The sequence below is a fragment of the Stenella coeruleoalba genome (assembly GCF_951394435.1).
Source record: "Stenella coeruleoalba genome assembly, chromosome: 15".
Lineage (NCBI taxonomy): Eukaryota > Metazoa > Chordata > Mammalia > Artiodactyla > Delphinidae > Stenella > Stenella coeruleoalba.
In genome coordinates, this window is record NC_137161.1 from 6356367 (window position 1) to 6371016 (window position 14650).

Consider the following 14650-nt stretch of genomic DNA (forward strand, 5'->3'; position numbering starts at 1 on the left):
AATTTGCAGAGCACCTAGAATTATTTTACTGATGGTTAAAGGACCATGGTCCACGTTTTGGGGCTCATTGGACTTGCTCATCCCCAGGGTTCCTTCTATTATAAAAAAGGAAGAACCGTCACAAAACCAAGTCTCCTCCCATGTGGGTCAGGGCTGTAATCCTGAATTATTCACAGCAGGAAACATCTCTGGGGATGAAGCCTATTAGTCCATCAGAAGTATTGGAGAGTCAGCATCATCGCTTACCTGGGTTTCTAAGTCTTTGTTTTCATCGAACCTTTGTTCCAAGATGGGTGTTTCTTTCTCTTCTAGGCTAGGCAACTCCTGAAACATAAAATCCCTTCAAATTACCAACTGGAATGGTCTTTATACTATTATATAGCTGTTTAAGTCCACTTTATAACTTGGGCATTCCTCGTTATGTTTTTGTTGATGGTTCTACCTAGTAATGACTTTTTCCAACAAAGGAGACTTCAGCAGCCCGAGGGCTGAATTTTGCCTACCAACATGGCCTAATATAATGACACACAATTTTATTGGGAAACGAAAAATAACCAAATTTCCAGCTTCTCTAGAGTGTGTTAAAGCTCTTGCACCTCCAGGCATGTCAGCAGAAAACCAAGACTGGGGCTGAAAGCACTGAGTTATCTCCGTGACACAGGCCCCAGGTTACCTGCTGCATTTCTTGCAACTTGGAATTCTCTCTCTTTTTCTTTTTTGGCTGCGTTGGGTCTTCCTTGCCACGTGTGGGCTTTCTCTAGCTGCAGCGAGCGGGGGCTACTCTTCGTTGCGGTGCACAGGCTTCTCATTGCAGTGGCTTGTTGCGGAGCACGGGCTCTTGGTGCGTGGGCTCTAGAGCGCAGGCTCAGTAGCTGTGGCACACGGACTTAGCTGCTCTGAGGCATGTGGGATCTTCCCAGACCAGGGCTCGAACCCGTGTCTCCTGCACTGGCAGGCTGATTCTTAACCACTGTGCCACCAGGGAAGCCCTGCAACTTGCAATTCTTGAACTAAGGGTCTCTTTCTATAGTGTCTAGACTCATGGAGCAAAGTATTCCTAAGAGTAACTAGAGTCTGGAGGCTGCTAGGACCATGCACAACTTGGAAGAGTGTTTACAGTTCCTCTTCTGTTTCTAAGAAACACACTGACAATGACTAAATTTACAACTGTGAAAAATGCAAAGAAACTTGATGATGAGATGAAACATTTTGTTCAAAGAACAGGTTTCACAAGGTTTTCAAAATCCTTTCTAATCCTAGCATCAGAGGTAAGCCCAAAACCCCAATTTTCCAGAAGACATCCTGTCTGCCTTAATATTAAGATACATATCTTACTTCTTACTAAGAGCTCACCTAGAATTTTACTTCCATGAATTTTATTTTCTGGAAAATGGAACCCTTATCTCCCCAAAGACGATAAAACAGATTCTCATCATCTAACTTACTGGTGACCACTCCAGATAAAAATGGAAAGTCCCCTTATAGTATACCACTCTGAACTCACCTGTTCACAAACATCTGTCCTATTTTTCTTTAATAGTTCAGGAGGGTGTTTGCTTTCCCTTTGTTTCTGAAAAGAAGCATTCCTTTGGTATGATTCAATCTCCTTTTGGGGAAGCCAGATGGATTTTGCAAGCTTAAATTCTGCATTTGGGGTCAATTGCATGGGGTCTTCCTTTTCACAGTTCGGCTTGAAAAGGAGTCTCCCGTTGGCAATGACGAGGGAGGCGAACCTCTTGATGTCTTCTGGAACCATCCGCGCCGTCAGGACAAATCTCTCCAGGTCATCCAGGCTGTTTTGGACTTTGTTGGTCACAAGGACTTCCAGGGACCAATCGCAGCTCTCCAGACTTTCCTTTGTTTCAAGCAGGATTTGGTAGGAGTTGGAGATTGTCTGTAGCTGATCCCTAATTTTGGCCTGAAGTTTACTGTCGGTGAGGTTACAGGCGGTCCCACGGACGCCGCAGGCGAAATCCAGAAATTCTCTCAAGGATTCCTCTATGCGGTCGGCAGCCCTGCGGATCGCGTGGATATTGGCCTCCAGGTAGTCTCGGAACCTCCACTGCCTACTGACGAAGAGCAAGAGGCCCGCGACAGAGTTGTCCACCTTGTGCTGCAGAGCTGTGACTGTCTCTTTGGCCAAGTCCAGGTCCAAGGGGAGCTCTTTGGCTGACTCCTCCGAGAAGGAGCTAGAAGAGTGGCTAGACGTGGAGGAGCATGAGGAAAGGACGCTGGCTCTGCTGTCAGAACTGGAAACGGACAAGCCGTCTGGCTCAGGAGACGGCGATGCTGCCCGTCCGGAGAACCATGAGGAATTATGGTCCATGGAATTTTCTGAAGGCCCATCGGCTTTTCCCAGCTCTTTCCCAGCCTGAGGGACACTTAGCACTGCTTTAGGGACGTCGTAAATGTTCAGCCTGGTGTTCTTCTGTTCCACTCGGGAGATCAGAAAGCTTGCAGGGACCTTGTAGCTGACACCTTCATCCAAAGGGAATGCATCCCTGGGTGGTGGAAAGCTATGAGAAGGAATCTCTGGAAGGCTGAGTTTTTTCTGCATGGGCACGTTTTTCTGCGGGTGTGGACTGAGGGTCCTTGCTCTGCTGTTCTGAGGGCTGTGAAAACTGGACATGTACCTGGGGAGAGCACGGTGCCCCGATTTTTCCACAAAGCTGCTTAGAGATGCGTTTCTTACATCAGCCTTTTCCGGAGACACTGGCGTGTCATAAATCCATTCGGATTTCTGAGGGCTTGGCAACGTGTTGCAGCTGCCTCTCCTTAAGGCAATGCTTGACATCAGGGGAACACTCTGCCCCTGTGAAAAACCACACAAAGTCACCCAGTTTAGGAGCAATAAAAAGACAGTATGAGCGACTCAGGTGACACATGTGTATTATACTGAGGACCCACCAAGTGCTTGGCACTGTGCTTCTTAAAAAATCTGATCGACACTCCCCTACTCACGCTTCTTCTGTTGCTCCCCACTGCTGTTATCACTCAAGCCCTTCACAGTCGGGCTCCAACCTCCTTTTGAGCCTCCTTGCTCTCCGCTTCTGCCACCACCCTCCTTAAAAGTCCAGCTACCCTTGCTGTTTACCTTCCCCTGAACACAGAATGCTCTCTTGAACCACTATATTTAATTTTACCCAAACTGGTTCCTCTGCTCTAAATGTCTTCCCAACCCCTTGCTTTCCATCTAACAAACTCCTATGCATCCTTTGTGACACTGCTGAGTTGCCACCTTGGGCATAGGTACATTTATTTATACATGTGACAGAATCCAACGATAAACATGATTACAGATTTCAAATTAAGGCACCTCCTTTTTATACAAATAAAAACCTACCTGATGCAACATGTCTCCAAGGTATACAATAAGAAGAAGCATTTATCTAAAGTCTACTGAGCTCAAGGGACTTCCCTGGTGGCGCAGTGGTTAAGAATTCGCCTGCCAACGCAGGGGACACAGGTTCGAGCCCTGGTCCAGGAAGATCCCACATGCCGCGGAGCAACTAAGCCCGTGCGCCACAACTACTGAGCCTGCGCTCTGGAGCCCGTGAGCCACAACTACTGAAGCCCAAGAGCCATAACTACTGAAGCCCATGAGCCTAGAGCCCGTGCTCCGCAACAATAGAAACCACCGCAATGAGAAGCTGCGTACTGCAGCGAAGAGTAGCCCCCACTCACCACAATTATAGAAAGCCCGCCTGCAGCAATAAATACCCAACACAGCCATAAATAAATAAGTAAATTAATTAATTAAAATAAATAAATAAAACAAAATAAAATAAAGTCTACTGAGCTCTTGCTCTGTGCCAAGCACTGTACTAGGTCTTTTGCAGGGATTATGTCAATTCTCACATAAGTTTGTAATAAGAAACGGAGGCATATGGAAGTTAAAGGATCTAAACCACGTAGCTTGTTCTGTTCCTGAAGCCATTGCAGTTACAAGTTTTGCCTCCAGTGAAGTAAGTTCTGCTGTGAGGGATTTGCATTCCTAATTTTTTTTTTTTTTTTTTGCGGTACGCAGGCCTCTCACTGTTGTGGCCTTTCCCGCTGCGGAGCACAGGCTCCGGACGCGCAGGCTCAGTGGCCATGGCTCATGGGCCCAGACGCTCTGCGGCATGTGGGATCCTCCCAGACCGGGGCACGAACCCGTGTCCCCTGCATCGGCAGGCAGACTCTCAAACACTGCGCCACCAGGGAAGCCCTGCATTCCTAATTTTGACCAAGCAAACAACATTTCCCAGAGGCCATTCAGGTTTGCATAGCATCGGATCTCAGCGCCCGTCATACTTACGTTTGGTTGGCTGGCAGGGGGACCAAGTGCTGCTTTTTGGGGGCTGGGGAGGATGTCATATAGCTGCTGCTGCTTCCCTGGCTCCTGGAGAAAGACCACAAAGAAGGACAACATGAATTTTTCCCTCCTGATGGCTGCACATCACAAACTCTCTCCACTCCAGTGTTCCTTTTTTTTTCCAAATGAAAACACAAATCACTGAAGACTTGGGGGATTTCAGTCATGATGCTTTCATGGTGGAAGTGTGTGCTCTACTGGGTATATTTTCAACAATGGACTCTGTGCTTTAGAAAAGGTGACTTCTAGATCGAAGGTGGGGACAAACTATAGAGAGAATTAGCTGCAGCTGCAGTTAAAAACGGTAGTTCATTTCCTCTTGTTAGTTCACCTTAAGATTGAATTAAAGAAGAATAAATATAAGATTGGGACTTACTATGTCTTTTTCCTTTCTTGTTTTTCTCAGCAGAAATTTTCCTGTGCTTGTAAGTCATGTATTCATCCTGCAAATATTTACTGAGTGCCTACTAACGACTACACACTGAACCATATGACATATATACACCCAGTAATGAGCAAAAGACATGGCGCCTCTACAGATAATAGGCTCTTTTTGGGTGCAACAATTAGGAAATACATATTTTAGGATAAAAAAAACAGGTTCCATGTTCCAAAGCGAGGTGAGAGAGCACCAAAACAGGTTTTGCAAAGAAAGAGAGAAAAAGCTGGAATTTGGAGAGGGGGTGTCTTTGGAGCGAGCTGGGCTGTGAGTGTCCTGCTCTCCCCTTCTCAGTGGGGGGAGGAAAGGATGCTTTTCACTCCCTTCAGGCAAAGTGGAAAGTGCCCCACGGAACCTTCCGAGATTTGAGCTGTGCCACCTGAGCTTGGGGTCATAGTGCACAATGTCTAACTCTGCTTGAGAAAAGTTAAAGGTGAGAATCTTCTGACAAAGCACAGGGTGGTGGCTGGGCTGAGGGGGTCTGTTCTCAGGGCGGGGACCAGGCGGAGCAATGGGAAGCCCCTGCCTTGGCATAACATTTAAAGGTGCACCAACAAACTCAGTGTCTAAGATAAATAATATTTTAATGCAATACACTTTAAAATCGCAATTGATGTGAAAAAATCGTGATGAACAAAATATCAACATTTTGAATAAAGAAATGATCCACAGGGCCGGGACGAGGGCGAGGCAAGTGAAGTAAGTCCTGCAAATGTGTCTTTGTTTAAAACTTTGGGGGAGAAAGTGCCCCATTCTCCATACCCCACCCGCCCCCCAGTCCTGGCCCTGGGGTCCATTGCGGCTGAGGGAGCCCGTGCGTTCTCTGTGGACCAGACGTGGGCTGCATGGGAGCTGGAGCCAGGCCTAGAGGGTGAGAGCATCTCAGGAGGGTGAGGCTGGAGATGACTGGCTGCCTGGAGCTCAGGGAGGAACCTTCAGCCACCGGCCAGAGGAGAAGCATCTGCCCACCCTGTGCAACTTGCAGGTAAGAGATACCCAGCATGGGACTTCCCTGGTGGTCCAGTGATTAGGGCTCCAGACCCTCACTGCTGAGAGCCCAGGTTCAATCCCTGGTTGGGAACTAAGATCTCACAAGCCATGCAGCCAAAAAGAGAGAGAGAGAGAGAGAGAGAGAGAGAGATACCTGGCAATCGGGGGAGGTGGGGAGGGGTTGGCACTCGCAAAAATGTCCCCGAAGAGAAAGAATCAGCCTGCAGTGCTCACTGCCTCCATGGGGTAACACTGCACCATCCCTCCCACAGAACCAGCCACGCGGGACCTTTCCACCTCTGCCCTGCCTCCCTGCTTCCCCTCAGCCCCGCAGGAGCCTGAGGTCACCCAGTGAGAAGGAACCCGAGGTGGGGAACTAGCAGAGAATCCAGCCAGCCCTCCGTCCCTGCAGCAGGAGCCCAGGCCCTGCAAACAAGCTGAGAGAGCACGAGCTTTCGCTTTAAATATAGTAGGAACTTCGGGTATTGCCTGCACTGAACATTAAATTCCTCCATTGAGACTAATTATGACCAGGAAGTCACAGAGAAGGCCTGAATTTTTATTTAGACTAGAGCAGTGGCCTTTAGCCCTGGCTGTGCTCCAGAACCATCTGGGAGCTTTAAAATTACTGCTGCCCGGGGCCCACCCAGACCTCAAACATCAGCGCCCCTGGGTGTGGTTCCAGGATGCAGGCGTGGGTGAAGCACCCAGGCCATTCCGATGTGCATTGATGGGCAGGGCAGAACACAGCCACCGGGCAATTTTGATGGGCTGAGAAGTGAGTGAAGTTGTTTTCTGATTAAACGAAGCATGTCTTACAGAAGTGATGTACTAGTAACATTCAAATAAGTTTAAAAAAATCCCAAAACCTAAAATTTCCTCCCCCAGAGATAATCAATGTTAAGATAACCAATGATAATGTTAAGACTGTGATGTGGGACTTCCCTGGTGGCGCAATGGCTAAGAATCCACCTGCCAGTGCAGGGGACATGGGTTCGAGCCCTGGTCCAGGAAGATCCCACATGCCACGGAGCAGCTAAGCCCCTGCGCCACAACTACTGAAGCCCACACGCTCTAGGGCACATGTGCTGCAACTAATGAGCCCGTGTGCTGCAACTACTGAAGCTCACGTGCCTAGAGCCTGTGCTCCGCAACAAGAGAAGCCCTCCTGTTCACTGCAACTAGAGAAGGACTGCGCACAGCAACGAAGACCCAACGCAGCCAAAAAACAACAAAAAAGATGTATATCCTTCATGATATTATTACTTTTAAAAAGTGCAGGGGGGTGGAGTCAAGATGGCAGTGTGGGAAGACACCAAGTTAGCGTCTCCCCACAACTAGGGCACCTGCCGGCTGCTGGTGTGGGACCCTGATGCCCAAGGAGACGGGAGGAACCCCCAAGTGAACTGGTAGGACATGGGAGGACTGAGCGGGGAGAAGAAATGGGGGCCAGACAGTATTGGTGCCCCTGAGGCTGGGGAGACCAGGGGAGGCAGGCAGGAGGGCCTCTCCAAGAAGAGCGGGAGGGGAGTGAACGGTGATTACCCCTCCCACTGGGGCCGGGGAGCCTGCTGAGCTCCGCGGCTGGTAGCTGCCCCGCCAAAGCCCCCTCAAGGCCGCGTGGGTCCCAGGGGCAGAGGAGGGAGGCCATGGAGATCAAGAAAGGCAGGCAGGAGGGGCCCTCCGGGAGGAGAGGGAGAGGAGCGGAGGGCGATTGCCCTGCCTACTCGAGCCCAGGAAGCCTGCTGGGTTCCCAGGTGAGGTCCCCCGCCCTCTGAGACCAGGGGTGGGGGGCACGCCTGGGCCCCTTCTGTTCCTTGAGCCTAAGCCCCACCCGCCACAGCCCTCAGGGCCTTTTCCAGCCCTGTGGGTCCTGAGCATAGGCCCTGCCCACCACCCAAACCCGCCCTTGCTTAGGACCCGCCCTCCACAGCCAAGGCCTTCCCCCCCCCCTTTTTTTTCTTTTTCCTTTCCTTTTTTTTTCTTTTCCCTCATCCTCTTTTTTACTATTGTGGTAGTGATGTACCTTCCAGTTGCTGATTCATGTATATTTTTATTTTTATGTTCTTTCTAATATATCTGTTAGTTTCCTAGTCTAATTTTATTTTTTACTATGTTATTGTTCTTCTTTTTTTTTTTTTTTGCCACCCCATGTGGCTTGGGGGATCTTGATTCATGTACTGGGGGTGGGGAAGAAGTTACTGCGGTGGGAGCTCCAAGTCCAAACCACTGGACTAACAGAGAACCTCAGACCCCCAGGAAATATTCATCAGAGTAAAGTCTCACGGAGGTCCTCATCTCAGCACCAAGACCCAGCTCTACCCAACAGCCTACAAACTCCAGTGTTGGAAGCCTCAGGCCAAACAACCAGTAAGAAAGGAACACAATCCCACTCATAAAAAATTTAAAAAAAAATTTTTAAATGAGATGGCAAAAAAATATATCACAGATGAAGGAGCAATGTAAAAACCTACAAGACCAAATAAATGAAGAGGAAATAGGCAATCTACCTGAAAAAGAATTCAGAGTAATGATAGTAAAGATGATCCAGAATCTTGGAAATAGAATGGAGGCACAGATTGAGAAAATACAAGAAATGTTTAACAAAGATCTAGAAGAACTAAAGAACAAACAGAGATGAACAACACAATAACTGAAATGAAAAATACACTAGAAGGAATCAATAACAGAATAACGGAGGCAGAAGAATGAATAAGTGAGCTGGAAGATGGAATGGTGGATAAAAATGCCAAGGAGCAGAGTAAAGAGAAAAGAATGAAAAGAATTGAAGACAATCTCAGAGACCTCGGGGACAACACTACATGCATCAACATTCAAATTATAGGGGTCCCAGAAGAAGAAGAAAAAAAGAAAAAGGCTGGGAAAATATTTGAAGAGATTATAGTGGAAAACTTCCCTAACATGGGAAAGGAAATAGTCACCCAAGTCCAGGAAGCACAGAGAGTCCCATGCAGGATAAACCCTAAGAGAAACAGACCAAGACACATATTAATCAAACTAACATATGTTAAATTCAAAGAAAAAACATTAAAAGCAGCAAGGGAAAAACAAAAAATAACACACAAAGGAATCCCCATAAGGTTATCAGCTGATTTTTCAGCAGAAACTCTGCAGGTCAGAAGGGAGTGGCAGGATATACTTAAGGTGATGAAAGAGAAAAACCTAAAACCAAGATTACTCGACTCAGCAAGGCTCTCATTCAGATTCAGTGGAGAAGTCAAAAGCGTTTTAGACAGACAAAAGCTAACAGAATTCAGCACCACCAAAACAGCTTTACAACAAACGCTAAAGAAACTTCTCTAGGCAGGAAACAAAAGAGAAGAAAAAGACCCACAAAAACAAACCCAAAACAATTAAGAAAATGGTAATAGGAACATACATATCAATAATAACCTTGAATGTAAATGGATTAAATGCTCCAACCAAAAGACACAGACTGGCTGAATGGACACCAAAACAAGACCCATCTATATGCTGTCTACAAGAGACCCACTTCAGACCTAGGGACACATACAGACTGAAAGTGAAGGAATGGAAAAAGATATTCCATGCAAATGGAAATCAAAAGAAACCTGGAGTAGCAATTCTCATATCAGATAAAATAGACTTTAAAATAAAGACTGTTACAAGAGATAAGGAGAGACACTACATCAAGGGATCAATCCAAGAAGAAGATATAATAATTAATGTTTATGCACCCAACAAAGGAGCACCTCAGTACATAAGGCAAATGCTAACAACCATGAAAGGAGAAATCGAAAGTAACACAATAAGAGTAGGAAACTTTAACACCCCACTTACACCAATGGACCGATCATCCAAACAGAAAATAAATAACAAAACACAAGCTTTAAATGACACAATAGACCAGATAGATTTAATTGACATTTATAGAACATTCCATCCAAAAGTGGCAGAATACACTTTCTTCTCAAGTGCACATGCAACATTCTCCAGGACAGATCACATCTTGGGTCACAAATCAAGCCTCGGAAAATTTAAGAAAATTGAAATCGTATCAAGCATCTTTTCTGAACACAACACTATGAGATTGGAAATAAATTACAGGAAAAAAAAACTATAAAAAACACAAATACATGGAGGCTAAACAGTGTACTACTAAATAACCAAGAGATCACTGAACAAATCTAAGAAGAAATTAAAAAATACATAGAAACAAATGACAACAAAAACACGATGACCCAAAGCCTATGGGATGCAGCAGAAGCAATTCTAAGAGGGAAGTTTATAGCAATTCAACCTCACCTCAAGAAGCAAGAAAAATCTCAAATAAACAATTTAACCCTACACTTAAAACAACTAGAGAAAGAAGAACAAAGAAAACCCAAAGTCAGTGGAAGGAAAGAAATCATAAAGCTCAGAGAGGAAATAAATGAAATAGAATTGAAAAAAACACTAGCAAAGATCAATAAAACTAAAAGCTTGTTCTTTGAGAAGATAAACAAAAATTGATAAACCCTTAGCCAGACTTATCAAGAAAAAAAGGGAGAGGATGCAAATCAATAAAATCAGAAATTTTTTTAAAAAAAAGGAGAAGTTACAACGGACACCGCAGAAATACAAAGTATCATAAAAGACTACTACAATCAACTATTTGCCAATAAAATGGACAACCTGGAAGAAATGGACAAATTCTTAGAAAGGTATAACCTTCCAAGACCGAACCAGGAAGAAATAGAAAATATAAACAGACCAATCACAAGCAATGAAATTGAAACCGTAATTAAAAATCTTCCAACAAACAAAAGTCCTGGACCAGATGGCTTCACAAGTGAATTCTATCAACCATTTAGAGAATAGCTAACACCGATCCTTCTCAAACTCTTCCAAAAAATTGCAGAGGGAGAAACACTCCCAAATTCATTCTATGAAGCCAACATCACCCTGATACCAAAACCAGAAAAAGATATCACAAAAAAAGAAAATTATAGACCAATATCACTGATGAACACAGATGCAAAAATCCTGAACAAAATACTAGCAAACAGAATCCAACAAAACAGTTAAAGGATCATACAGCATGATCAAGTGGGATTTATACCAGGGATGCAAGGATTCTTCAATAACACAAATCAATCGATATGATACACCACATTAACAAATTAAGGAATAGAAACCATATGATCATCTCTATAGAGGCAGAAAAAGCTTTTGACAAATTTCAACACCCACTCATGATAAAAACTCTCCAGAAAATGGGCATAGAGGGAACCTATCTCAACATAATAAAGGCCATATATGACAAACCCACAGCAAGCATCATACTCAAAGATGAAAAACTGAAAGCATTTCCCTAAGATCAGGAACAAGACAAGGATGTCCACTCTTGGCACTCTTATTCAACATAGTTTTGGAAGTCCTAGCCACAGCAATCAGAGAAGGAAAAGAAATAAAAGGAATACAAATTGGAAAAGAAGTAAAATTGTCACTGTTTGCAGATGACATGATACAATACATAGAGAATCCTAAAGATACCACCAGAAAACTACTAGAACTAATCAATGAATTTGGTAAGGTTTCAGGACACAAAATTAATGCACAGAAATCTCTGGCATTCCTATATACCAACAATGAAAAATCAGAAAGAGAAATTAAGGAAACACTCCCATTTACCACTGCAACAAAAAGAATAAAATACCTAGGAATAAACCTGCCTAAGGAGGCGAAAGCCTTGTACTCAGAAACCTATAAAATACTGATGAGGGGCTTCCCTAGTGGCACAGTGGTTAAGAATCCGCCTGCCAATGCAGGGGACCAAGGTTCGATCCTTGGTCTGGGAAGATCCCACATGCCACGGAGCAACTAAGCCCATGCGCCACAACTACTGAGTCTGCGCTCTAGAGCCTGCAAGCCACAACTACTGAGCCCGCATGCCACAATTACTGAAGCCCGCGCACTCTAGGGCCCATGCTCCGCAACAAGAGAAGCCACCGCAATGAGAAGCCCCGCGTGCAGCAACGAAGACCCAATGCAGCCAAAAATAAATTTAAAAAAAACACTAATGAATGAAATCAAAGATGACATAAACAGATAGAGAAATATAGTATGTTCTTGGATTGGAGGAATCAATATTGTGAAAATGACTATACTACCCAAAGCAATCTACAGAGTCAATGCAATCCCTATCAAACTATCAATGGCATTCTTCACAGAATTAGAACAAAAAAGTTTACAATTCGTATGGAAACACAAAAGACCCCAAATAGCCAAGGCAATCTTGAGAAAGAAAAACGTAGTTGGAGGGATCAGGCTCCCCAACCTCAAACTATACCACAAAGTTACAGTAATCAAGGCAGTATGGTACTGGCACAAAACAGAAATATAGATCAATGGTACAAGATAGAATGCCCAGAGATAAACCCATGCACATATGGGCACTTAATTTATGACAAAGGAGGAAGAACATACCACGGGGAAAAGACAGCCTCTTCAATAAGTGGTGCTGGGAAAACTGGACAGCTACATGTAAAAAATGAAATTAGAACTCTCCCTAACACTGTATACAAAAATAAACTCAAATGGATTAATGTCCTAAATGTAAGGCCAGACACTATAAAACTCTTAGAGGAAAATGTAGACAGAACACTCTATGACATAAATCACAGCAAGATCCTTTTTGACCCACCTCCTAGAGTCATGGAAAGAAAAGCAGAAATAACCAAATTGGACTTAATTAAACTTAAAAACTTTTGCACAGCAAAGGAAGCCAAAAACAAGACAAAAAGACATCCCTCAAAATGGGAGAAAATATTTGCAAATGAAACAACAAAGGATTAATCTCCAAAATATACAAACAGCTCATGGAGCTAAATATCAGAAAGACAAACAGTCCAGTTAAAAAATGGGTGGAAGACCTAAATAGACTTTTCACCAAGGAAGACATACAGATGGCCAAGAGACACATGGAAAGATTCTCAAAGTCACTAATTATTAGAGAAATGCAAATCAAAACTACAATGAGGTATCACCTCATGTCGGTCAAAATGGCCATTATCAAAAAAATCTAAAAACAACAAATGCTGGAAAGAGTGTGGTGAAAAGGGAACCCTCCTGCACTGTTGGTGGGAATGTAAATTGATACAGCCACTATGGAGAACAATATGGAGGTTCCTTACAAAACTAAAAATAGAACCACCATGCGACCCAGCAATCCCACTACTGGGCATTTACCCTGAGAAGACCATAATTCAAAAAGAGTCATGTACCACAATGCTCATTGCAGCACTATTTACAATAGCCAGGACATGGAAGCAACCTAAGTGTCCATCGACAGATGAATGGATAAAGAAGATGTGGCACATATATACAATGGAATATTACTCAGCTATAAAAAGAAATGAAATTGAGCTATTTGTAGTGAGGTGGATGGACCCAGAGTCTGTCATACAGAGTGAAATAAGTTAGAAAGAGAAGAGCAAATACCATATGCTAACACATATATATGGAATCTAAAAAAAAAAAAAAGGTACTGATGAACCTAGTTACAGGGCAGGAATAAAGATGTAGATACAGAGGGTGGACTTGAGGACACGGGGTGGGAGGGTGAAGCTAGGTCGAAGTGAGAGTAGCACTGACATATATACACTACCGAATGTAAAATAGTTAGCTAGTGGGAAGCAGCCGCATAGCACAGGGGGATCGGCTTGGTGCTTTGCGATGACCTAGAGGGGTGGGATAGGGAGGGTGGGAGGGAGGCTCTGGAGGGAGGGGATATGGGGATATATGTATGTATATGGCTGATTCACTTTGTTGTACAACACAACTAACACAGTATTGTGAAGCAATTATACTCCAATAAAGATCTATTAAAAAAAAATAGACTCCATACTCCCACTGCAGGAGAACTAAGATCGCGCCTGCCAAAATAAAAGTGCTTTGGAAACCGAAAAAAAAAAAAAAAAGTGCAGATATGTGTATGTGTATGTTTGTGTGGATATAAAGTATCTATTACAAATGAAACGTAAAAAAGTTTTAAATATTCAGAATTCAAATAGTAGTAATGTTCTCGTGAGTAGGTCTGAGCTCCCTGGGCACAAAGCTGGTTTCTGAGGGAAGATGTGTCCTTTGGAGTCAGAACTGATGCTCCAGGAGATATCTCAGTGGTAAAGCCGAAATGCAGGGTCTGCGTGACCCTGAGACCCCACAATGGATGGAGAGGTGTGGGAAGAGCAGGGCCACGGCTGAGGCTCACCTTTAGGGCTGGGAGGCACCGGCTCTGGGCAGGCACATCGTACACCTGGCAAGGCAGAGCTGGCAACGAGGTCCGAGCAGGCCTGGGAATTGTGAAGAGGGCCTTGGGGAGAAAAAGAAGAGTTGAGGGAAAGAAACGTCACCACTGAGTCCACGGGTCATGAGCCAGCAAAGGCAGCTCTGACACACTGGGATGTTCTCTGGGCACCTCTAATTGGAAGCCCTTCGCTCTGAGACTGGGAACAGCAGCACGCTGTTGGGGAGGTCCATGGTGGAGGGCAGTCTTCCTCACATGCTGGCCCATAGCTGCCTGCATCAGCCTCACCTGGGAAGCAGGCTGGAATGCAGATTCCTGGGCTCCGCGTCCGTGGTACGGAATTTCTGAGTCTTGATGGAGAAACTGAAAAACTGCTGTATCATCAAGTTTCCCGGGTGATTCTGCTGTTCTCTAGGGATCCCAGGCTGTGATTCGAACGCTGGGTTATTAATATTTGTCTAATGATGCTGAGGATGCAGCCGTGAATGAGGCAGGCAGGGGGGCTTTACAGGTGCTACCTGATCCTCTGCTCTGTGATCCCCTTCACTGCCGCAGATTAGTAAACCGGACTTGGTCCCTGCTGGTCTTTGGCTGATCT

At 44.8% G+C, this 14650-nt stretch overlaps 1 protein-coding gene across 3 annotated transcripts in view; it reads right to left on the reverse strand.

Moving 5' to 3' along the window:
- The window catches only part of CASS4 (Cas scaffold protein family member 4), a 44727-nt gene that overhangs the window by 3654 nt on the left and 26423 nt on the right, over positions 1-14650 (reverse strand). For 2 of the 3 annotated variants that reach the window (XM_079945120.1, XM_079945119.1), the window contains 4 exons: positions 14017-14118; positions 4298-4381; positions 1505-2812; positions 247-324 (listed from right to left, as the gene is read on the reverse strand). In XM_079945120.1, coding sequence (XP_079801246.1) covers positions 247-324; positions 1505-2812; positions 4298-4381; positions 14017-14118 — 1572 coding nt within the window. The remainder of the gene's footprint in view (positions 1-246; positions 325-1504; positions 2813-4297; positions 4382-14016; positions 14119-14650) is intronic. The other variant, XM_079945118.1, reaches the window with a different exon arrangement.